Below are 27567 nucleotides of genomic sequence, written 5' to 3'. Positions count from 1 at the left end.
AGTTTCAGGGAGAGCATAAGGGAACAATTGACACGAATGGGGGAAAGAAGTGCAGTAGAAGAACAATGGGTAGCTCTAAGGGATGAAGTAGTGAAGGCAGCAGAGGATCAAGTAGGTAAAAAGACGAGGGCTAGTAGAAATCCTTGAGTAACAGAAGAAATATTGAATTTAATTGATGAAAGGAGGAAATATAAAAATGCAGTAAATAAAGCAGGCAAAAAGGAATACAGACGTCTCAAAAATGAGATCGACAGGAAGTGCAAAATGGAGAAGCAGGGATGGCTAGAGGACAAATGTAAGGATGTAGAGGCTTATCTCACTAGGGGTAAGATAGATACTGCCTACAAGAAAATTAAAGAGACCTTTGGAGATAAGAGAACCACTTGTATGAACACCAAGAGCTCAGATGGAAACCCAGTTCTAAGCAGAGAAGAGAAAGCAGAAAGGTGGTAGGAGTATATAGAGGGTCTGTACAAGGGTGATGTACTTGACGAAAGTATTATGGAAATGGAAGAAGACTTAGATGAAGATGAAATGAGAGATATGATACTGAATGAAGAGTTTGACAGAGCACCCCTGAAAGACCTCAACTGACACAAGACCCCGGGAGAAGACAACATTCCATAAGAACTACTGATAGCCTTGGGAGAGCCAGCCTTGGCAAAACTCTATCATACAGTGAGCAAGATGTATGAGACAGGCTAAATAGCCTAAGACTTCAAGAAGAATATAATAATTCCAATCCCAAAGAAAGCAGGTGTTGACAGATGTGAAAATTACCGAACTATCAGTGTAATAAGTACAGCTGCAAAATACTAACGCGAATTCCTTACAGACAAATGGAAAAACTAGAAGAATCTGACCTCGGGGAAGATCAGTTTGGATTCCGTAGAAATGTTGGAACACGTGAGGAAATACTGACCCTACGACTTATCTTAGAAGCTAGATTAAGGAAGGGCAAACCTACGTTTCTAGCATTTGTAGACTTAGAGAAAGCTTTTGACAATGTTGACTGGAATACTCTCTTTAAAATTCTGAAGGTGGCAGGGGTAAAATACAGGGAGCGAAAGGCTATTTACAATTTGTACAGAAACCAGATGGTAGTTATAAGCGTCGAGGGACATGAAAGGGAAGCAATGGTTGGGAAGGGAGTGAGACAGGGTTGTAGTCTCTCCCCGATGTTATTCAATCTGTATGTTGAGCAAGCAGTGAAGGAAACAAAAGAAAAATTCGGAGTAGGTATTAAAATCTATGGAGAAGAAATAAAAACTTTGAGGTTCGCCGATGACATTGTAATTCTGTCAGAGACAGCAAAGGACTTAGAAGAGCAGTTGCACGGAATGGATAGTGTCTTGAAAGGAGGATATAATGGAATGTAGTCAAATTAAGTCGGGTGATGTTGAGGGTATTAGATTAGGAAATGAGACACTTAAAGTAGTAAAGGAGTTTTGGCATTTGGGGAGCAAAATAACTGATGATGGTGGAATCGGAGAGGATATAAAATGTAGACTGGAAATGGCAAGGAAAGCGTTTCTGAAGAAGAGAAATTTGTTAACGTCGAGTATAGATTTAAGTGTCAAGAAGACATTTCTGAAAGTATTTGTATGGAGTGTAGCCATGTATGGAAGTGAAACATGGACGATAAATAGTTTGGACAAGAAGAGAATAGAAGCTTTCGAAATGTGTTGCTACAGAAGAATGCTGAAGTTTAGATGGGTAGATCACATAACTAATTAGGCAGTATTGAATAGAATTGGGGAGAAGAGAAGTTTGTGGCACAACTTGACTAGAAGATGGGATCAGTTGGTAGGACATGTTCTGAGGCATCAAGGGACCACAAATTTAGTGTTGGAGGGCAGCGTGGAGGGTAAAAATCGTAGAGATGAATACACTACGCAGATTCAGAAGGATGTAGTTGCAGTGGGTACTGGGAGATGAAGAGGCTTGCACAGGATAGAGTAGCATGGAGAGCTGCATCAAACCATTCTCAGGACTGAAGACCATAACAACAACAACATGGCTTTTTGCTAGAGATGAACATTTATTTATGTTTGTTTGGATCATTAATTTCAGAGGCATTATAGACAGAAAAGCGTAGGTAATTGACTTGTAGCACTATTGAAATAATCCCTTCATATTATATGACGACATGCACATTCCGCATCAGTTATGGTTGGTCAAACACAGCTGTTACTCTGAATGTATTAAACCTATATTAATAAGAAGCAATATTGCCTTTTACTCCTGGAAATATCAAGTAACGTAACAAATGTGTTTGATTCCAATATGACAGTTTTGGTTAATACTCCACATGCCTACAGGACTTTGCAATGTTAACACAGCACAACTCAGACATTTGCATAAGTGTAGTGAACTTAAAACAGTATTATTGAGTCATATGAATGCCTCACTTTTGTTCCTACACAGTTGAAGACTCGGGAGAAAAGTTTTCACCTGGTGTTCTACATGGCAACTTCACACACAATAACTTTTTGCCGACACTACTACCACCTACAAACTAAGCTTTTCCTGTGTTACTCTCAAATAATGCACTTAAACTATTCCTGATTTAACTGGAAGATCTGTACTTCCCACTTTCATATCAACAACTTCAAATTGCATATTGTAGACTTCGGGATATGTTACAGGTCAGTGGTGTCACACCAAGATTTAGGGGGGGGGGGGGGGGGGGCGGCATGTCACTCTCCAACAAGTTTTTACCAGTAAATACGTAGCGGAAAATTACGCGTATAGGAGAGCTTAACATGTAGAAAACGAAATTTTCATTATTCACTCATTGTATTTAACGTTTATTATTCCTTTAAAATCGTACAACAACTTCAATAACACACAGTTTAATCACTCATCTGCACACTTATTTCACACTTATGTCATTTTTATACTACAAATCCTCTAAGAGCTGTCTTGAATCTTCACAAGTCTCTCTCAACGGCCTTGATGTGGATAGATACGTACAGCAACCAGTGATCAGTGTCAGAACTGTGTCTGCAAAATCACATGGATTATTAAACAATTTTTGCTGTCACTAATTGCAATAATTGACAGAGTAGATTGCTAATATTTGCTGTAATGAAAGCCACGCAATGGGGTATATTTCACATTTGCAAGAACGACCTTAATGAAGTAATTAAGTCCATCCAAGGACTTAGAAACTAACCTCTCGTCTGGCGAAAACGGTCTAAAACGCAGTGGCAGTTTCTCCAGATCTGTTGACAATGATATTTTGAGTTATCACTTTACAGATTGACTGAAATGTAGGTACCTGCGAACATAACAATATGTTAGAATTCATTTTCTAAACATGAACTATTACGGTACTGTATGGCTACTTACATATTAATTACACCATTAATATTTTCACAGTTGTTTCTTTAATACAAAATTAAAGCCAACGGAAGAACAAACGTAAAACATACTTACCAATGACAGATTTGTTCAGATGCAATTTTCTGTTTGGACAGATGTAACTTTTTCATACGATGGTAAATCGCAGGAGTCACTCAAATCGCAGAAGTAGCAGAAGTCGCAGAAGTAGCAGAAATCGCGGAAGTCACAGAAGTCGCGGAAATCACAGAAGTCGCAGAAATCGTAGAAGTAGCAGAAATCGCGGAAGTAGCAGGAATCGCAGAAATAGCAGTGGCTGAGGGATACACGACCTAGGTTTCTTAACTGCGACTCTTAACTGCGACAAATCACAGTTGAGAATAACAGATACTGAAATGTAGCATTCTCAGAAATCACTGATATCGGAAAATCGCAGTTTAGCCCATCACTAGTGTTGTATATTACAACTGAGGCGTATTCTTGGTGTCTGCTGAAATGTATAGTTATCGCGGAAATATACGTTATCGGAGAGTACGTTCAGATGAAAAAGTCGTTCAGTTCTGTCGATAAATACGTAAAAGCTTTGCTAATACAGGTAGAAAGAGCTATGGTGAGAGCAGTAGCTACAGTACAAAACTGTTCAGCCCTTACATGGATTAAAGGTATTGCGTACACTTATTACGCAGCTTCTAACTACACAGACCCTAATGCTTTACACTTTAACTATCAGATTATAAAACAAATTTGATTTTTCCGCACTAGTTTGTAAAATTATGTGATAGCAAATCCAGTTCTGTGATTGTCCGACTGTATTTACAGTACTAGTTATAACATGTAGTTATTAGTTCGTGCACCGAAATCGCTATTTCATTTTCATTTCTTACGTTTTCCTATAGATTCACGCATTAATGCCGAATGTGTTTTTTTTTTATCTGCTATACATTAAAGTTATTAGATCGTAAAACCACAGTGTAATTTTAATTTTGAACTCATTTCTGTAAAAGTACGTATTAATTTCTAATGTATGACACGTTCGCTTCAATTTTTAGATCATAACACAACTTTTTTATATTCACTTTTAACGGTTTTGTGTAAAAGAACTCATTAAAAGTGGATGTATAACAAAAATCCGGTGTTTCCTACACATTCTGTTGAATTTTTAGGTCATAAAAGAAAAGTTACTTTTCTTGTATTCGTTTCTATTGACTTTCGACAGAAACACAATGCAGTTTTAAGTTTGTTTTATACGCTGCGTACACCAAGTACAGTTTAGGAACCATATTACACTTTGATTGAGCGCGAATAGACCGCAGACGCGTCCTTCAGAGCAACGAATAGCAGAGTACGGAAACAGCTCATAGCGCTCCCACACAAAATGTCAATTGTGAAGTGATCAGGTAATAGTTATTATTTAAAACATCTTTTTTCTGGAGGGGGGGAGTATGGTGTGCCTAAGGGCGCAAAATTTTTAAATCCGCCACTGAACATAGCCTACGCTGATCGATACCTCCACAAGGAATCAAACGATCATCCTAGACAAAAAAAGAAGTGTCATTACAACCTTGGTGGACACATCCAACAAAATCTGTGAGCTGGTTTACTTGCGAGATGAATAAAGTCGCTTATGGTCAGCCATCTGCAGAGTAGATATGGATGAAGGAGGAGTTGCCACATTTATTAAAAACTGCCATAAATTTAAGAACATTGACATTAATAAATTCTGTTTAGAGCCGCATCTAGAAGCGTGTGCAACAGAAGTAGAGTTCCATAACAGATCCTATATAATAGTAACTATTTACCGAGCACCTGCAGTAAATCTATTCATGAATCATCTAGAAGCTCTTTTGTGTTATTTAACAGGAAGAAACAAAGAAATTTTGATTGCTGGTGACTTTAATACAGATTTTCTAATGCAGTCTTCCAGTAAACATTTACTGCAATTAGTAATGTTGTCTTTCAATCTAACTCACACTGTAAACTTTCCAACTAGGATCACTAAATCCTCAAGGACAGCCGTTGATAACATTTTTATAGACAAATCAAAGGAACAAAATCATATCATAAAACCTGTAATAAATGGACTGTCATATCATGACATGCTGCTCATTGTTTTAGATGTAAATTCTGAGCAGATTATCAAGACAGCTAAATCTGAGTACAGGAGAGTAGTCAATCAACCAAAAATTGAGTGTTTCAGAAAACTGCTAAATGATATGAACTGGAAAGATATTTGTAGTGCTCATGACATGAATGAAAAATGTAACACATTCATGAACAATGTCAGTACCATGTTTGAAAACTGTTTTCCTCTAAAAGTTACTCAAATTAAACAGAAGTCTATAATAAAATCATGGATTACACAAGGAATAAAGATTTCCTGTAAGACAAAAAGGCAAATGTATCTGTACACCAAGAATAGCTCCAATGCTGATGATTTAGCTAAATACAAGGAATATTGTAAAATATTATAAAAGTAATTCAGACATCTAAACAAATGCACTACGAGCAGAAGATGGCAATGTCAGGGAACAAAATAAAAACAATGTGGGATATAGGAAAAATAGACTGGTAGAACCAGAAAGGAACAGGAGCAAATAGCATTAAGGGTAGATGACACATTAGTAACTGATGGGCATAGTGTGTCAAATCTATTTAACAAGTACTTTATATCCATTACTGATAGAATGGGATTGTCAGGATCAGTAAATAATGCCCTTGAATATCTGAAACTAGCCTTTACAAATAGCTTCAGGTACATGAATATGTCACTCCTTCACCAAAAGAAATAACTTCCATAATAAAATCTTTAAAAACAAATCATTCTAGTCGTTATGATGAAATATCAACAAAGTTAATTAAAGCATGTTCTTGTGAGTTTAGTACAATTCTAAGTTACTTGTGTAACCAGTCAATTATAACTGGGACATTTCCTGACCGGGTAAAATATGCAGATGTTAAGCCTCTATTCAAGAAAGGGGTTAAAGAGATAGCATCAAACTACAGACCAATTTCACTTTTGCCAGCATTCTCAAACATTTAAAAAAAAAGTAATGTAGAGGGAGCTTCTCAACCATCTGACCACAAATAACATATTATCAAGAACACAGTTTGGATTTCTGAAGGGTTCTGATACCAAGAAGGTTATTTACACCTACAGTGAAAATGTAATTAATTCATTAAACAACAAATTACAAGCAGCAGGTATTTTCTGTGATTTGTCAGAGGCATTTGATAGTATGAACCACAATATCCTTTTAAATAAATTAGAATTCTATGGTGTCACGGGCAGTGCTGCAAAATGTTTCGAGTCATACCTCGCTACCAGGAAACAAAGAGTGTTAGTGCAAGGGACTAGTGAATTAAGTCATCAGTCATCATCAGAATGGGAAGAAATTACATTTGGTGTCCCACAAGGATCCATCCTAGGGCCATTGCTTTTTCTTGTGTACATTAATGATCTCTCTTAAGTTACACTGCCAGAAGCAGAGTTCATTTTGTTTGCAGATGACACAAGTATTGCAATAAATAGTATGTCGAGTGTAATTCTAGAAAGATCTGCTAATGATGTTTTCATGGATATAAATAAATGGTTTAAAGCCAACTCACTGACATTAAACTTCGAAAAGACTCACTATATGCAATTCAGAACCTATAAGAGCAGATAGAAGAGGTTGACAGTCTTAAATTCCTGGGATTACAACTTGATAATAAATTCAGTTTGGAGGAGCACACCACAGAACTGCAGAAACGCCTTAACAAATCTGTATTTGCAATTCGAGTGTTAGCTGACATAGGCGACATGAAGATGAAAAAGTTTGCATACTTTGCCTACTTTCATTCCATAATGTCCTATGGTATAATATTTTGGGGTAACTCTTCAAGTCAAACGAAAGTTTTCAGAGTCCAAAACTGTGTAATACATATTATTTGTGAAGTAAAGTCGTGGATGTCCTGTAGATACCTCTTCAAAGAACTGGGTATACTAACTACTGCCTCTCAGGATATTTACTCCTTAATGAAATTTGTCCTAAATAATATATCTCTTTTTCTAACAAACAGCTCAGTTCATACATACAGTACCAGGAACAAAAATGATATGCACAAGGACTTAAAACCACGTACTTTAGTTCACAAAGGGGTCCACTACTCAGGAACACTCATCTTCAATAATTTGCCAGCAAACATAAAAAATTTAGTTGCAAATAAAGATCAGTTTAAAAGGGGACTGAAATACTTACTACTGGCCAACTCTTTCTACTCCATTGATGAATTTTTTAATAGAAACAAATGATGTAATTATATATTCATACTATTAGTATTGCTATTTCAGCTTTATATATATATATATACAAAGTTGATGTGACTTACCATACAAAAGCGCTGGCAGCTCGATAGATACACAAACATACACACAAAATTCAAACTTTCGCAACCAACAGTTGCTTCTTCAGGAAAGAGGGAAGGAGAGGGAAAGACGAAAGGATGTGGGTTTTAAGGGAGAGGGTAAGGAGTCATTCCAATCCCGGGAGCGGAAAGACTTACCTTAAGGGGAAAAAAGAACAGGTATACACTTGCGCACACACACATATCCATCTGCACATACACAGACACAAGCAGACACTTATATATATATATATATATATATATATATATATATATATATATATATATATATATATATATATATATATAAAATAGAAAGAAACTTCGACATGGGAAAAATATATTAAAAACAAGATTCCGGCAGACAGGCACATGAACAAAACACACAAACATACACACAGAATTACTAGCTTTCGCAACCGATGGTTGCTTCTTCAGGAAGGAGAGGGAAAGACGAAAGGATGTGGGTTTTAAGGGAGAGGGTAAGGAGTCATTCCAATCCCGGGAGCGGAAAGACTTCCCTTAGGGGGAAAAAAAGGACAGGTGTACACTCCACACACACACACACACACACACACACACACACACACACATGTCCATCCGCACATACACAGACACAAGCAGACATATTTAAAGGCAAAGAGTAAGGGCAGAGATGTCAGTCGAGGCGGAAGTACAGAGGCTAAGAAGTTGTTGAAAGACAGGTGAGGTATGAGCGGCGGCAACTTGAAATTAGCGGAGGTTGAGGCCTGGTGGATATCGAGAAGAGAGGATATACTGAAGGGCGAGTTCCCATCTCTGGAGTTCAGATAGGTTGGTGTTGGTGGGAAGTATCCAGATAACTCGGACGGTGTAACACTGTGCCAAGATGTGCTGGCCGTGCACCAAGGCATGTTTAGCCACAGGGTGATCCTCATTACCAACAAACACTGTCTGCCTGTGTCCATTCATGCGAATGGACAGTTTGTTGCTGGTCGTTCCCACATAGAAAGCGTCACAGTGCAGGCAGGTCAGTTGGTATATACTTGGCCAAAATTTTCCTGATGAGATATGTAATTTTATTAATGAATAGGGGAAAAGCATTCTTCTCTTCTTTTTTCATTCCATAGATCTATGGAATGAAAAAATGGATTTGCTACTAGGGTGATTGACCGAGCAGACCATCAATGAAGAGAAGAATGCTTTTCCCCTATTCATTAATAAAATTACATATCTCATCAGGAAAATTTTGGCCAAGTATGGGGTTGATACAATCTTTAGACCCACCAAGAAGATGAAAGAATATTTGAGAATGGCAGAAGATGCACGACACCCTCTAGAAACATTGCACTTGCAAACAAGACTATATTGGAACGCCTGTGTAGCTAAACAGAAAAGGAACTGTCATCTGAAAGGTACTGAAATATCGGCCATAGCAGTACATGTTTTTCAAGATGGGAAAATTCAGTAAGATGAGGATTTTAGCAAGGACATTGGGTTATCATGCTCGCATGTATAGAGAAGCAATAGAGATTCATAAACACCATAATATCTTAAAAGAAAAGAATAAGGTTTGAAGTTGATAAAATAGGGTCTCGACTTTGTGTCAGCAGAATGACAGCCTTTTTTTTAAGCGAGAATGGTGACACCAGCAAGAGATAGTTACATAGTCAGCATCACATGACGTATGGTGTGCACTCTATAAATGTGAGAGCCCTCCAAGCCATGGTGGCAGTAACTGATTTACCTCAGAAAAAGTATCTCGCATTTGGAAACAAAATTTCAGGGAGCAGTTTTATACATCAAGCATGGCGTCTCAGCCTGGGAATTTTAATTCTATTTTCAAATGTTGCTTTACAAATGAAAATTTAGGGTACTGTTCCCATGTATTTATTGTATCAGGCAAAAAATTACTGGCAGTGGTGTTGAGAAACAGCTAAAATGATTAAAATTGAACAAACTCAATGGCTCAAGGAGCTCCCTATCAGTTTATATACTAAATTTTTGACGTAGTTAGACCCTCTTTTAACTATAAAGCATCGTAGATCCCTTGAACAAAACACCATGCCCAGTAGTTGGAAGAAAGCATAGGTGACACCCATCAACAAAAAGAGTAGCAGAACTGGTTCAGAAAACTATCACCCAGTACCCTTGACATCCATTTGTTGTAAAATCTTAGAATGTATCCTGAGCACAAATATAATGAGGTAACTTGAACAGAATGACCTCCTCCATGCCAACAAGCATAGATTCCAAAAACACTGATCATATGAAACCTGACTCGCATTTTTTCCACATGACATCCTGAAAGACATGCATCAAGGCAGTCAGGTACAGACAGTATTTCTTAACTTCTGAAAACTTTTTGACTCAGTAGCACATCTATGCTTATTATTAAAAGTAAGATCACAAAAATTTGTGTGCTGAGGAATATTTGGCAGGGAGAATGCACCACACTATCTTGAATGGGCAGTAACTGACACACTTGGAAGTAACTTTGGGATGTGTCCCAGGGATCCTTGCTGTTCATGTCGTGTATTAATGACCTTGCAGTCAATATTAATAGTAATTTCAGAGTTCTCATACATGGTACAGGTATCTATAAAGAACTAATGTCTGAAAAAAGCTGCACAAATGTTTAAGTAGAGCTTAATAACATATTAAAATGGTGCAAAGGATGACAACATGCTTCAAATGTTCGAAAATGTAAAACTGTACAGTTCAAAAAGTGAAAAAATGTAATATTATATGACTACAATGTGAACGAGGTACAATTGGACTATGTCAACTAACACAAATACCTGGATATAACACGTTATAGTAATATGAAATGGAACAATCATATAGGGTCTGTCATAGGTAATTCAGGTGACAGACTTTGGTTTATTGGTAGAATACTAGAGAGATTGAATTAGTCTATAAAGGAAATAGCTTACAAATCACTGATGCAGCTCATCCCAAAATATTGTTCAACTGTGTGGGACCTGTATAAAATGGGACTAACAGGGAGTAGTAAATGTGTACAGAGAATGCCAGCACTAGAAGTCACTGGTTTGTTTTAATCATTTGTGCATTTCACAGAGATTCTGAACTAACTGAACTGGTAGACACTTGAAGATAGAAGCCAACTATCTTGAGAAAGTCTACTTACAAAGTTTGAAGAACCAGCTTTAAATGATGACTCTGGGAATATATTACAACCTACTACGTATCACTCCCTTAGGGATTGTGAGGGTACGATTAAGTTAATTACAGTATGCACAGAAATGTTGAAACAGTCACTCTTCCTGCACTCCATATGTGTGAATGGAATGGGAAAAGCTTAAGTAACTGGTACAATGGTAAGTACCCTGTGCAATGTATTTCACGTTGGTTGCAGAGTATGGTTGTAGATAGGAACTGAACAAACTGAAATGTCTGGGCATTGTTAAGAGTTTTAGAGGAAGTATTAGGCAATGATTGATGGAAGCAGTGTTAAGGTTCATAACAGAAGATGATGGGGTAGCATTGAGGCATGGTCGTAAGGTACTGAATTTAACTGACAAAACGAAGAATTCATGGAACACAGCAAATAAAGCAGTGAACGGGAATACAGATGGTTAAAAATTTAGATATACGGAAAGTGAAAATGGCAAAGGAGAAATGACTGGAGGGCAAATGCAAAGCTGTAGAAGCTTTCATGACCATGGGAAACACAGATGTTGCCTATTGGAATACTGAAGAAACCTTTGGAGAAAACAGAAGTGCCCGTGTGTAATTTAAGAGCTCAGATGGAAATCTGGGACAATACAAAAAAGGGAAGGTGGAAGGAATATACGAACGACTATATGAAAGAAATGAACTCAAACACAATGTTATGAAAAGAGAAGATGAAATGGGTAAAAAAGACATTAAGTACAAACAAGAAAATCAGAGTAGACAATATTCAATCAGAGTTATTGAGATCCGTGGGAGAACATTCAATGATGAAACAATATTGCCTGATAACAATGCAAAATGTATGACATAGGTGAAACGTCTTCAAACTTCAAGAAGACTGTAATAATTCCAGTTGTAAGGAAGACAGGTGCTGACATGTGTTGATATTAGCAAAACCATTAGTTTAGAAAGGTCGTGGTCACAAAAAACTGACATGAACTATTTACAGGAGAATGGGTAGACCAAGAGAAGCTGACTTGGATTCCAGGGAAACATAGGAATATGCACTGCAGTACTGCCACTACATCTTATCAACAAAGGCAGGTTGAAAAGAGAAACATATGCTTAGATAATTTGTAGGTTTAAAGAAAGATTTTGACAATGTTGGCTGTAATATACAAAAATTCTGGAGATGACAAGGATAAAATACAAGAAGGTAGATATTCTTTATAGGCCTAACTTCACTTAAACCATACTGCAGTTATAAGAGTCAAAGGATATGAGAAAAAGACCAGCAGTTGACAGGGGAGTGAGGCAGGGCTGTAGCTATCCCTGAAGTTATTCAATCTGCAGATTGAGCAAGAAATAGAGGAAATCAAAGAAAAATTTGTAGACAGAATTAAAGTTCAGAGAGAAGAAATTAAAACTGCAAGGTTTTCTGATGACATTGTAATTCAGTTATAGACAGCGAAAAGTAGTTGAATAGAATGGATAATGTCTTACAAGGTCGTTACTAGATGAATATCAACAAAAGTGAAACAATGCTATAGACTGTAGGCAAATTACGTCAGATGAGCTGGAGGAATCAGATTGGGAAATAAGACATTTAAAGTAATAGATGAATTTTGTACCTTGGCACCAAAATAACTCATGATGGCTGAAGCAGAAGGGGTATAAACTGCATACTGACAATAGTAAGGAAAGCATTTTTGAAAGAGAGAAATTCACTAACATCAAATACAAATTTAAATATTAGGAAATATTCTCTGAATATATGATTCTGGAGTGTAGCCTTTTACAGAAGTGAAATGTAAATGATGAACCATTCATACAGAAGAATGCTGAAGATTTGATAGGCAGTCTGCATAAGTAATAAGGAGGTACTAATTGAATTTGGGAGGAAAGAAATTTATGGCATAACTTGTTTAAAATAAGGGATTGGTTGATATGGCACACTCTGAAGTGTCAGACAATTGTCAACTTAGTTATAGAAGGAAGTGTGGAGGGTAAAAATTGTAGAGGGAGACAAGGCTTGAATACAGTAAATAGGTTCACATGGATGTAGTTTGTAGTATGTATATACAGTTGAAGAAGCTTGCACAGGGTAAACTAGCTTGGAGAGCCTCATCAAACAAGTCTTCAGATTGATAACCACAACAGTAATAACATACACAGAATGTAGATGGCATTTCCTTTACCTATTTTGTGCAGTTGTGCTGAAATAGCAATCATTTACATCTCGAAGCACAGATTATATTTCATGGCAATTTTTTTGTTTCTTGCATACCATATTTGTGATGTAATGTTAATGCCTAGCTGTGTGCTTACAGCTGTGCTGAGTTAAGTGGTACAGTGAAAACACTGGACTTGCATCCTTTTTAAAGTTGGTTTCTAACAGAGGGAAGCAATCGGCATTTGAACTGTCAATAGCATGATTCTGGCTCTAGTGCTAACATCAGAAACATTGGTATCATCTGATCACTCTCTAGAAGCACAAATAATTATTGTCATGGTTGATATACAAATAATACCATCAATGGAAGAGGAGCAGTAACAAGAACTTTGTAATCATCAAGTATGGCACGTACTATTTGTGCTGGAAACAAAAAGTAATGGGAGCATGTCTTGCCATTGAGAGATGCCATCATAAAGCTGGGATTTATATCTTTAACCATTCTAAATGTCAAGTATTATTTTTGCTCTTCACAGGATAGCATTACATTGAAATCACTATTTTAGAGAATCGTGTGTGCATTTTTGCTTCCAGATGTAAGATGTAAAATACATCTAAATTCTTTATCAAGATAAATTCTCATTTCCAGAATCACCCCACACAGAGAGTTATTAGTGATTTTAATCATAATATTATTGTTTTGGATTGTGAATCTGGTGATCAGTATATCTACATTGCATGAATGAGAAATAAAGTGGGGTGGTAAAGCTGATTTCATACTGATCAGTTGTTGTAGTGGCCTTTGGTGGAAGAGCAGTTTGATGCAGTCCTTCACACCAGACTAACCTGTGCAGTGGCTTCTTTTCAGCAGATCTACTATACCCTACATCCTCTTGACCCTTTTTTACTATAGTCAAGTTTTTATCTTCCAATACAATTTTTACATCCTTTCTCTCCTTCCATTAACAAAAGAACTATTCCTTGATGTCTCACGTCATATCCCAACTTGTTATTACTTTCAGGCAAATGAGTCCACAGCTCTTTCTCCCCAATTTGATTTAGTACCTATTCATTAGTAATCCAGTCTACCATTTAATCTCCAGCATTCTTCTGTAGCACCACATTTGAAAAACAACTGTTTTACTGTTGTCTGTACTGCTTGCAAGTCATATTTTGCTTCCTTTTAAGGCGGCACATCAAACATATACTTTCAAAATTACTTCCTAACAAACTTATATTAGAAGTTAACATATTTATCTTGAAAGATTTTTACTTTTGTTGCTAGTATGCATATTTCTTCTGTCAGTTACATTGTTGCCCTAGTGTCAAAAGTAGTCTATTACTTTTAGTGTCTCATTTCTGGAACTGACGTATTTTCTTGTATTTTCTTCTACATTTACATCTACATCTATACTCTGTGAACCACCAGTGGGTGCATGGCAGAAAGTATGTCCCATTGTAACAGTTATTAGGATTTCTTCCTCTTCCATTCACATATGGAGCACAGGAAGAATGATTGTTTGAATGCCTCCTTGCATGCTGTACTTATTATAATCTTATCCTCATGATCCCCATGTGAGCGGTACATGGGGAGTTGTAGTATATCCCTAGAGTAATCATTTAGACCCAGTTCTTGAAATTTTGTTTATAGATTTTCTTGGGATAGTGTACATCTATCTTTATGAGTCTTCCACTTCAGTTCCTTTAGTATCTCTGTGACACTCTCCCATGGATTAAACACACCTGTGATCATTTGTGCTGCCGTTCTCTGTATATTTTCAGTATCCCCTGTTAGCCCTATCTGGCATGGGTTCCACACACTTGATCAATATTCTAGAGCCAGTTGCATGAATGATTTGTAAGCAATCTCTTTTGTAGACTGATTTCACTTCCCTCGTGTTCTATCAATAAACCAAAGCCTGGTAGCTGCTTTACCCATGACTGAACCTATGAGATCATTCCATTTCATGTTCCTACAAAGTTTTACACCCAGGTAATTGTATGAGTTGGCTGATTTCAGCAGCAGTTCACTGATATTATAGTGATAGGACACTACATTTCTTTTCATTTTGTGAAGGGCAAAATATTTGTTTCTGAACATTTAGAGCAAGGTTCCAGACTCTGCAACACTTTGAAATTTTAAGATCTGACTGAACATTTATGCAGCTCCTCTCAGACAGTACTTCATTATATATAACTGCATCATCTCCAGAAATCGTGATTTTACTATTAATATTGTCTGCAAGGTCATTAATATATAGCATGAATATCAAGGGTGCCAACACACTTTCTTAGTGCATACCTGAAGTTACTTCCATGTCTGATGATGACTCTCCATCAAAGGTAACATGCTGTACGCTCCCTACCAAAAAAGTCTTCAATCCAGTTACAAATTTCGCTTGATACCCTATATGATCATACTTTTGGCAGTAAGCATGGGAGTGTTATTGAGTCAAATGCTTTTTGGAAATCAAGAAATACTGCATCTACCTGGTTGCCTTGATCCAAAGTTTCAGTATGTCACCACAAAATAATCATTCTTTCCTCTATTTATCTGAACATTGGCTTAAGCCAGGACAAACAGAATACTATGAACCAGAAGGTTATGAAAATGGAAACAGTTTTTGCAGATGTCAGTACTGAAGTGGTGGTACTGTTATCTATGTTTCAAATGAAATAGGGTTTAGAGCATTACATCTCAGTTGGGCATGTATAGAGAAACACTTTGAAATTACTGGAATCATATGTGATGTAATGCAGCTTATCTTAGTGTGTATTTACCATTCCCCTGACTCATATGAAAAAACCTTTTTAGATAATTTAGATAGTGTACTTTGCTACAATACAAAGTGGAAGCAACATGTAACTATAATCGAAGCTTTGATGTAACATGCAACAAAGCTAGTGTAAATAAGGTACTGAATAAGCAAAGGCAGCACAACTTCCATCATGTAAATTCTGAACTGACAAGACTAAAAGCATGCTTAGATAATGCTTTGGTCAACTGTGCTCATCATATGTGCTCCACCAGTATAAAGGAATTTGAGTTCTCAGACTACTTCATGTTAACAGGAGAGTTAAGACATTTTATAAAAGGGGATGAGAACAAGGTTTTACAAAATCTATGAAAATCTAATACCTTAATACTAACAAAAAATATCTCAGAAAACTAACACACCAGCTGAACATAACTAACTGGGACAAATTATTTCAAAGATGTGATTCCACTGCCCAAACAGTTTATGCAACATTCCACAACTACTTAATAGGTATGTTAAAAGCTCATCTTTTTCCAAAGAAATATCATAAAACAAGAAAGGTAAATTGTGGTACACCAAAGAGTTGGAGAATTTAAAAAATAAGCTGCTGCTGTTAAAGTGCTTGGCAAAGCAAATAATTCTAATGAAATTAAAGGCCTCCAAATAATCACTAAGAAACTGTATGAGAAAGATCTACAATTGGCTAAAGAAAGATACAACACTAATCTCATAAAAAATAGTTAAAACACAGTGCAAAACAACCTTGTCAGTAATTAATATTGTTAAAGGTGAAATCAGAAATTTTGAAGACACTCCCAATACTGGCACATATGTTCAACAAATATTTTGTAAGCTGTGCTGATGGAATGAAAAAGTTGGTCAGTAAGCCAAATGTAACATATACAAATTGTTTCGAGGGCACAAAATCAGGCCAGACATACATTGGCACACTTCAAAGAGGTTTGCCAAGGTGAAGTTCTTGAAACTGCCAAAGAAATGAAAAATTCACATAGCAAAGATATTTTTAATATGTCAAACAGTCTACTGAAAGGAATAATACATTACATTGCAGCACCATTAACATATTCTATAAACTTGTGTCTCATAGAAGGCTTTTTGCCTGATCCTCTCAACCTATTCGAGGTGACTCCTTTTAGTAGGGTAGGAAACCTGATCCAGCAAATTACAGACCAATTTAACTAATTCCAGTACTAACCAGAGTCTTTGAAGGGATAATGTATGAGAACTAAATAATGTGTTAAGTACATCAGAGTGAGTTTGGTTACAGAAAAGAAAATTCAACTATACATGCCATAGAACTCTTAGTGTGAGACATTTTAGCAGCATTTTCAGACTATGTTCACATACAGAAAATCTTATGCTATCTGAGCAAACCCTTTGACTGAGTTGAACATTCTGTTTTGCTGTCTAAACCTGAGTACTATGGAATATATGACAAAAGTTTAAAACTCTTCAAATCATATGTTAATAAAAGGAAGCAAGTGATGAGTTCAGGAAGTCACCTGTCAAACACAGCTGAGACTCAATACGGAGTGCCACTGGGATCTAAATTAGGACCACTTCTATTTCTTCTACATATAAACGACTTGCTGGGAAACATAGATGTAAAGACATATATAACTTTTCCCCTGTAAACCATGTATTTGAGAAACTTGTTAGTAGTATGAATTTGGCAAAAAAAGTGCAATATCATGGCACTACTATTAAATGAGAAAAAGACATAGAATATATTGTTCAGTCTCTCAGACTGACACTAAACTAACATGGAACTCTCATGTTGAACACATAGTGGTTAGGCAGTCGAGTTACATATCTGCTGAAGAGACAGATGTGCTGTGTGCCATTTGATTTTGTAAGGACAGTGTACTTTGCTTTATTACAGTCTTTTTAAGGGATGGGTTAATACTCTGGGGAAACAGAAAAAAACTGATGATTCAGAAGTAATTAGAGTAATGACAAAGGTAGATAGTAGGACACATTGTAAACCATTGTTCATTAAATGTAGAATATTAACAGTTATTAATCTATATACTCTTGATAGTGTTAACTATATACTTGCTGAACTTCCAGATTTTGGTGTAATACAAGAATCTCTGCTCTTGCCCCATTAACAATAGTCATAAGTACATCGCAATTAAAATATACAACAAATTGTTTAAACATGCCTCAAGCATGCCAATCAAAGTATTTAAGGAAAAGTTACTTGACCTCTTGTTAACTAACCATTTTTATTCATTAGAAGAATATTTTGAGATGCTCAATATGAACTTAAATATATAAAAATGTATTTTATAAAATCAATAGGTTAAGTGCTCTGGCAAAGTATATTGCATGTAATAATGCTGAATGACTCATAAAAAATATGAATCTGATGTTGGGCAGTGGTTTTGTGGATCATTTCTGCTACCCTTCTACTAGAAGAATGTGGCCTATGCCTTTTTTTTTTTTCAAGAACTTGGCACAGATTTTGTCCGAGGGGGTTGTGATAGATTATAATTAGAAGAGGGGTTAACTCAGCTGCATATTACATATAGAATCTGGGAGGGATTCGAGCAGGCCGCAGAGCTTTGTTCAGTTATAATGATTTCAGCTGTTTCTCGACACCCTTGACAATAATACTTATTTCATTCATCTATTCAGTGGTATGAGGATTAAACTGGGGAAATTCTCCTGGGTTTTTCTTTGTAAAGGTACATTTGAGAATGGAGTTAAGCTTTCCAGCTTTTGCTTTGCTACCCTCAGTTTCAGTTCCTGTCTTATTCATTAGGGACTGGATACTAACTTTAGTGCTACTAACAGCCTTTACATAGGACCAGAATTTCTTTGGGTTCTTTGAAAGATCACTTGACAATATTCTGCTATTGTAATCATTGAAGGCATCACATATTGCTCTCTTGACAGCCAAACACATTTCATTCAGCATCTCTCTACTACATTCCTACACTTTCTTTAACACCTCTTATGCAGTAATCTCTGTTTCTTTAGAACATTTTTTTTACAGTGTCTGTATACCGTGGAGATTCCATCCCATTTTGAACTATTCTACTGGGTACATATCTATCCAGTGCATGGTTATCTATTCTTTTAAACTTGAGCCAGAGTTCCTCTAGATGCTCTTGACCTTTGCTGATTCTTTCAAATTCCTCACTGACATATGACAATACTGATTTTTTTATCTAATTTACTGACACATATATCTTACTGCTTGTTTTAGTTGTCCTTTTTACTTTGGCAATCATTTATGTCACAGCTGTGTCATGGTCACTGACACCAGTTTCGATGTGGACATATAACGTTTGTTGTGGGTGCTAATTTGAGTATTATTTGCAGCTAAATTTGTCTGGATTTGGCACAGAAGTATAAATCTGCAAATCTTTTAGAGCATTCTAGAAGCTGTGAGATATACAGATTTGTATTTCTAGTGAATTGTGCAGTCCAGATACAATGAACACTACATCCCATGGAACATATCTTGAAAGTTGCAAGCAAATTTGCCCAGATTCACAAAATATTTTATTCATGTGTTCCATTGAGTTCAAAATGAAGAGCCCACAGTCATATATAGTGCTATAGACAATGAACTTTATTGAAATTTCGTGGCTCAAACGAGATATAATTGACAAATTGGTAAAACGATGAAAGAAATAATGAAACTTCCTGGCAGATTAAAACTGTGTGCCCGACCGAGACTCGAACTCGGGACCTTTGCCTTTCGCGGGCAAGTGCTCTACCAACTGAGCTACCGAAGCACGACTCACGCCCGGTACTCACAGCTTTACTTCTGCCAGTACCTCGTCTCCTACCTTCCAAACTTTACAGAAGCTCTCCTGCGAAACTTGCAGAACTAGCACTCCTGAAAGAAAGGATATTGCGGAGACATGGCTTAGCCATAGCCTGGGGGATGTTTCCAGAATGAGATTTTCACTCTGCAGCGGAGTGTGCGCTGATATGAAACTTCTTGGCAGATTAAAACTGTGTGCCCGACCGAGACTCGAACTCGGGACCTTTGCCTTTTGCGGGCAAGTGCTCTACCAACTGAGCTACCGAAGCACGACTCACGCCCGGTACTCACAGCTTTACTTCTGCCAGTACCTCGTCTCCTACCTTCCAAACTTTACAGAAGCTCTCCTGCGAAACTTGCAGAACTAGCACTCCTGAAAGAAAGGATATTGCGGAGACATGGCTTAGACATGGTAGAGCACTTGCCCGCGAAAGGCAAAGGTCCCGAGTTCAAGTCTCGGTCGGGCACACAGTTTTAATCTGCCAGGAAGTTTCATATCAGCACACACTCCGCTGCAGAGTGAAAATCTCATTCTGAAAGAAATAATAATAGTAATGACGATCATAATAAAACACTGCTGAATAAACATAAGTAAAATTCAAGTCAATCATATCTGGTTTAAGTATTCTATTAAGAAATATATTTCAGTCAGAAGCTGATAGACAAAGAAGGTGAGGAGGACAAGGTTGCAGAGATTATTAGATAATAGCGCCAAAAAAGCACAACTTAATAAGCTATGTGGAATGAATTAGTAACAATTTTTTAAAATCTGGAACAGATATAGTAAATATGAAGGAATCTGTGCTATAACAGTTGCAAGAGTGATGCCCTTTCATTATGATGCTGCATTCTGAGTACAATGTTCGCAAGAGAATTTTAAAATTTAATAGTTGGCTTTATACTCAGACAAATAGAATTTCAATATATACTGATTTTAATTCTCTAATATGAACAAGAAAAAGAGTTTGGTAGTAACAATTTGTATGTTTGTTGAAAGACTGATAGGATGAAACATCACAAAAGAGATTTTGTCATGTGGACTGAGAGTTATCAGGCTACAGCTATGAAATCAAATTCAAAATATAAAGAAGGCCAGTTATGACAAATTACAAATTAATTATATTTACATAATTAATGGAGGACCTCTATTAAGTGTTGAGGTGACAGGAACAAACAAGGTAGTTTCCACATAAGCATCGGTGTAGATTGTTATCTACTTCAGAATTAATGTTAATAGTATGTGATAGTGTTATGATGACTACTACATTTTTGTCAAATTTAGCTACTATAATTGTCCAACAGTGTAACTGTTGGGTACTAGATAGAGCAAGTAAAAGTCTGAATATACTATACTGTGTACTTTAATATTACTTGACATTAGTAAAAAAAATAATGTCATATTCATTTACTTACCAATACAAAGAAAATAAAATATGGTATAGACGGCATTCCTGTTAATTAACAACAGCTACCTTACATCTAAAACTGAAAGACACTGTGAGGATTTATGCATTTTAGCTCTGGGAAGGAACTCTTATCATCTTATCTTTCATCCTGACCTTGTGATGAATTTAAGTATGCTCTGAAAGAAGCTTTAAGACTTTGTGAGATTATGAGTGACAAGGAAAGCTGTGCGTAGGTGAAAGAAATGTTTTCTTTTGTGTGCAAAGCATGTGATCCAAACACTGTCTTACTGAAGTATCTGTTATCACCTTTTAATGAAGGACCAATGGATGCATATGAATATTATTATTGGTATAAGCATCTGAGGGTATGAGTAAAACAGAGCATTTCAGACAAGAAAAAATTAGGTGCATGTGATGTACTTAGCTCAAACACTTAAAATAAAACTGTAAAAAATAAAGTGAATAAAAATATCATTATAATCATTTGTTGAATGTGTTTAGATGTACTTGAAGGATTAATGAAGAAATTGAAAGTGTCATTAGTAAATACGACAATGTGGCAACTGGTATGCATATAAAAGACAGGATCATAAAGTTGCCAGAAGACAATGTTTGTGGTACACAGAAACATTTCTTTATTCCTTCCTCACAGCCTCATCCTCTGTCTCCCTCTGTCACAATTTTTTTCTTTGTTAAAAAAAGGAAAGAAATTTTATGCCTTTTGGCACTTGTGAATGTGTTAGTTCAGATGTCATTGTATAGTTAAGGAATGGGTTCTGCCAAAGTTGTGACAGATAAATCATTTTTGGTTAATCACAAAACTATTGCCATTATTTTCATATAAATGAAACAGTTGAGCTAGTACGTGGGCAACAGCCTACTGACAAAATTTCCAAGGAAGATGTACAAACAAACAAAATTTCAGTAAATTATGCTAAGGTATGAGAGTCAACATCAATGACAAACAGGCTCATGAGCTTATGTAGACTTGTTGTTTCATGGCTCATAGTAGTGGAGCTGAAATAATCTGTTACATAAGTGGATGACTACAGTCACACAAACTGTTACCATGAACTGCACATTGAATGTTGTGCTGCTGTAGTGAAATTGCAGTCATAGTCATGCATAGTTTCATTTTATTTATCCCATGGATCAGATTACAATACTGAGTAAAGTTGAAAATAGCTCATCTTGAAGAAGCTGTTCAAAAATCTTGGAATTATTTATATACTTCCCAGAGCATTCACTCTTTAATGATACTTTTTGCTAATAACAAACAATAACTAAGTTCACACCATGCCATTTACCAGTTAATACAGCACTGATTTTCTTGGCAATAAACCAAAACATTTTATGTCAATAATACACACTTTCAGATGACTGCAATGTAATTTGTACCAGGAAATGGCTAATAAAGTTGGAAAATTAGCGCTCTTATCAGTTCCATATATCAGTTTCCATCCATGGTTGTATCTCCTGTGCTCCATCACCTCATCATTATCATGCTTACAAACACTAATTAAAATCATTCTGTACAGAGTAAGACAGTCATAATGCTTCCTTTTCCAATATATAAGCAAGGCACAGTTTAAAAGATTTAAGTACAGTTTGTATAGGATCTTTACACACATGTCGCTCTGCGTCCATGCATCTGAGATTATAAAATGTTTGAAATCAGTTATATAAAATACCTTAACTAAGACTTATCATCATTTATAATATATTTTTACAATAAATCAGACAACTCAATCACTTCACTACAAAACATTGTCCTCATAACATTTTTTTAAAGTTATTACCATAATTACACGTAACTTGGGCATCAGCTCTCTTCCAAGTACAACCTACAAAGGAAATTGTTTGTGGCTAAATATCTAACCGGTGTGGTTAAATGTAGTGACTGTATGGGTGGAATGTTACTTAGAATAGGTATGTAGAATATAATAAATAAGGAATAGAACACTACTGCATTCAGAATGTTCACAGTTCGTGAAAAGCAAGTGCAAAGGAAAGGTCTGTTTGCAATCAGAAATACGGGAAAGTGGACAGATATGTTAAGAATGTAGACAGATTATTCAACAAAGAAATCTGAGTTGACCTTGAAAGGAGTGACACAATCTAATACTGGATGTAACATAAAGTGTAGGTTCTTAGACTTTACTTGAAATGAGAAAATTCATCGCATTTTATTTTAAAAGGTTTTAAATAAACAATGCTATCTTCTTAGTGTGACAAAAGTAAAATTAGATTTGTCATTGATCACACACTGTGGGAAATTCTGCCATCTGATAGTTTTAAGAGACTTTTAAGTCAAAATTTTGTTTTAGGAGAACCAAAAAGGAACAACATATCAAGCTACTTGGAATAAAATCCTATAGTCCTCATTGGTGAGTTAATACAATTCTGATATCAGATAGTAATGTGATGTATTGTTTTTTTCACATAACAGTGCATTAAGTTGTAGTGTAAAACCATAGTCATTATGGCTTATTCATTTATAGGGGCAGCATGTATAATGGCACTTAATATGCAAATGAATATGAATTTTCAAATGCATGATTTTCATGCCACTAAAATACCTATACCCACAAACTGCAAAGCCAGCTTACAGTATGTAGACGGTACTTTGTATTCGGTGGTCACTTAGCTCCTTCCCTGTTCGAGTATGCTGGAATAATGATTATTGGTAAGCCTCCGTGTCAGGTCAGGTCTCTCTAATTTTATTTTCAGTTCTTCTTATGAGACATACATAGGAGGAAGCAATACACTGATTGATTCTTCTAGGACTTACCCTCTCTGAATTTTAATGGTAAAACCACACCATGGTACATAAACTTCTCAAGTAGCATCTCTCACCATGTATGGACTAGTGTCTCTGTGATGCTCCCACACTTATGAAATGAACCTGTCACAAAATATGTTTCTTTTCTTTGGGTCTGATCTCTTTCCTCTGCCAATCCTATATGGTACATATCCCATAATTATCAGCAATAATGAAATGTCAGTCAAACAGTGGTTTTGTGAGTGGACTAATTTTCCTGAGGATTCTTGCAGTGAATCTCAGTCTGGCATCTGTCTTTTCTGGGATTAGTTTAATAGCATCATTCAACTTAATTTTCTCTGTAATCCTGTATCCAGATATTTAATGGATGTGATTGTTTCCAGTGATTTTTCAGCACCTGAGTAACCATACAATAATGGGTCTTTCCATCTATTTATGCACAATGTATTACATTTGCTTAAACTTAGGATCAACTATCAGTCCGTACACCATGGGTCAATCTCCTTTACAAGAGTATAATCCACAAACAGCCTCTTGGAGCCCTCATTTTATCCACAAGATCATTTGTATATACTGCAAACAATAATGATCTTATAACATTCCAATGGGTATGTCCCAAGTTACTTTTTAATCTTAATATAGCTCTCAATGTACATGAATAATAAGGTTAGTAAATATTTCATAATCATACTGATACTGTTTGTAATTTTATTCTATTAGAATTACAGTGTCCATAAAACAGGACAGCTGAGACAGCCAGTGGCAGGTGGTGAATCCAATTGATCATTCCAGTAACTGACAGAGACAGTTAAGAAGACCAGCCTTGTCCTTTAAATTTTAGTGAAGTTCAAAATCTGCAGAACTGGTCTAAGAACTGATCATGAGAACCTAGTCCCAAGTCAGGTGATGGGTATGTACCAGAGACTTTGAAGATTTCCTGACGAGCTAAGTGCAGCTTCCTAGATTTGCAAAGCAGTTGAGAACTGTAGGGTTCCACTTGAAGGCTGAGACAAACAAATACAGTACACAGGTAGTTGACTACTTGCAGACTGTACAGAAAGTGTTGTTTTTTTTTTTTTTTTAAATGGATGCTCTCCATCTAGTTCAGATAATGGGAGCTGTATGAGACTGCAGAGTGTTATCCTAAAACACAAAGAAATGCTTCACACGATTGGAACTATTACTATCCTAGTAATCAACTCCTGAACTTGCCAACAGTATTCTGATCATATGTAAAGGTTCAAAAGTCATCGATAGCACAGGATATGTAATTGAGAGTGGCAAGACAAAAGCAGAAATAATGAGTTCATTTGTACATGTTCCTTTGCAGAAGAAGATTCAGAAATGTAGAAAGAGATGCTAGTATAAAATTCAATATATTCCATAGCGAATTTGTATCAATGTTTTAAAGTAGTCTGTCTAACACATTATCCAGAAAGTCCCTTAAAATGAGTAAGCCATGGATAACTAAAGGACTTAAAACCAATTTGAGAAGAAAAGGGAAATGTATGTAAAGGCTAGAATAAGTCAAGACCCAACATTACTTGCATTCTACAAAAAATACTGTAATATTTTTAGGAAATTTGCATATCTTGCAAATTAATAATGCAGGTAACAGAATTTAAGCAATATGGGTTACTGTGATACAGGAGAAAGAACAACCAGACAGATGAGCAGATCAGTACCATAACAATTAAATTAAACAACAATGTTTTATCTCAACATGGAAGCTAACTTTACAATTGCAGAAAGGACTACAATCCACCACCTAAAACCTGATCCTGACCTTATAATTCTACCTGCTGACAAAATCTCCACCACTGTAGTTTTGAACCACATGGATTACCTGGCAGAAGCACTCAGACAACTGTCAGATTCGTACACCTACAAATCTTGTCATAGTGGCGCAATTCCAGATATCCAACAGGATCTTTAGCCTACAAGGTCTCCAGTCTCTCCTCAAATCCTTAGGCCCCTCCCAGAACCTCTCCCGAGACTAACTCTCCCTTCAACCCTACCACTGTCCACACTCCTACCTTCCACTTGCTTTCTAAAGTCCATGAATGGAATGGGAAGAAACCCTAATACATGCTACCATGAGATGTACTCCCTTCCATTCACCTACAGTGGTTTGCAGAGTACATATGCAAGTTTAGGTACAAATTTTATGGAAGAAGAGAAAGCTTTGCAAATGAACCTTTTATTTAAGTGCAATACAATGAAATGCTTCAACATTATGGAATCGTATCATATGGTAGTGATACTACGAATTACAAAATAAACTGAAACATTTATTTCAAAAGTCTATGTGAAGGTACTCTTCAATGATGTAGAGGCATTTGTGCAACAGAAAGTTCTTTAAATCAGACTTAGTCCACTGCAATGCCTGTGCTGTAGCAACTTGTTGGAGACATATGTACCTATGTATTTCACTCCTATCTGCATTGATGTTAAACACTTACAGTCTTTGTGAAAGATGCATTATATTCTTGTTTGCCCCATTTTTGAGATAAGAGAAACATTGGTAATGATAAAGGAAATTCATGGATGTATATGTAAAACAGCTGCTAACATAAAAAATTATTAGAAGACTTATTTTCAGGATTCTACAGAAATGACACCAGACATGCTGTTAATTTTACAACAAGTTACTGTACTGCCCTGTATGTTGAGTATCTCCACAAAAAGATTCCAAAACTCTTTAGTGAATGGAATTATGTATAGCACAAAGTAGTTGCTTCATTTTAAATTATCTATAGAAGCAACCATATATGTTGTAAGTGCAACTGAACAAAGGTAATTAATTTGAAGTGCGAACATGTGGGTATCATTGCTTACATGTCAGTCATACAGTGAGCTGACTTGACTGTCACACTCAAATACTTTCATCAGGATGTAGGCTCTGGTGATGGTGTGGTAACAGGAATTGATAAGTGCACTTGCTGAATATATATTTATTCTGCCAAATGATAAAATGAACAAGTGGCAAAAATGAAATCAGATCACATTGTCCATTAACCATTAATTGCAGTAAATGTCTTTGCATAACAGCTCAACTCAGACACCGGTCATGGAGGGTGTACACTCCTCGGTGTGACTGTGTTGTCTGATCACACGAGTGTGGGAGAACAATGGCATATGTCCAGAATGAAGTGAACTTTTTTCTCATGATCGCAGGTCACTGTGTATTTTGCAGACACAATGAATTAATGGTGCAAATGAACAAAGAGCACTAGCAAACTTCTGTCCATGTCTGTTGGGAGCTTGCATTGAGTTCAACTGATGTGATCCATGGACTAAAATTACAGACTCTCAAAATACCCGTCTGTACTATACGGTGGCTCATTTCACACAACCATTACTTTTTCTGCTGACTCGAATCGTTGCACATCATAAATTGCCAGAATTTTGCCTATCAGTAGGTTTGCATGTCGACAAATATCTGACTTATGCAGCTAATTTGGGCTGGGCATGAACAAGTCTGGTCCGTTCACACATTTTTGCAGCATGGCTGCCACACTGATTCCCTCTTGGAGAGTGGAGCTCTAAATTTTCAAATCTATGTGAATTCCTAATGGACCAAACTGCTGAGGTCATCGATCCCTAGGCTTACACACTACTTAAACTAATTTATGCTAAGAATGAGACAGGCACCCATTCCCGAGGGAGGATGAATCTCTGGGGTAGGGGCTGTGCAATCCATTACATAACATTTCTAATCGTGCAGCCACTCCATGTGTCAAAAGCAGAGTTCTGAAGCTGCAAGAAAGTGCAGAAATCCACCTTGTACAACAGATGTT

General features: G+C 36.4%; 1 protein-coding gene and 1 non-coding gene across 2 annotated transcripts in view; both read right to left on the bottom strand.

Annotated features, from left to right (window-relative positions):
• The window catches only part of LOC126354970 (mucin-5AC-like), a 128254-nt gene extending 107160 nt beyond the window's left edge, over window positions 1-21094 (bottom strand). Inside the window, exon 1 of the mRNA XM_050005054.1 lies at window positions 20993-21094. Coding sequence (XP_049861011.1) covers window positions 20993-21028 — 36 coding nt within the window. The 5' untranslated portion in view covers window positions 21029-21094. The remainder of the gene's footprint in view (window positions 1-20992) is intronic.
• On the bottom strand, window positions 19775-19849 carry Trnal-caa (transfer RNA leucine (anticodon CAA)). The gene has a single exon. It is a non-coding gene; the product is annotated as a tRNA-Leu (tRNA).
• Window positions 21095-27567: the final 6473 nt, after the last annotated feature.

Source organism: Schistocerca gregaria, chromosome 3 (genome assembly GCF_023897955.1).
Source record: "Schistocerca gregaria isolate iqSchGreg1 chromosome 3, iqSchGreg1.2, whole genome shotgun sequence".
In the NCBI taxonomy this organism is placed as follows: Eukaryota; Metazoa; Arthropoda; class Insecta; order Orthoptera; family Acrididae; genus Schistocerca; species Schistocerca gregaria.
The sequence above is the reverse complement of the archived record's forward strand: the minus strand, read 5'-3'. Positions and strand labels throughout refer to the sequence as shown.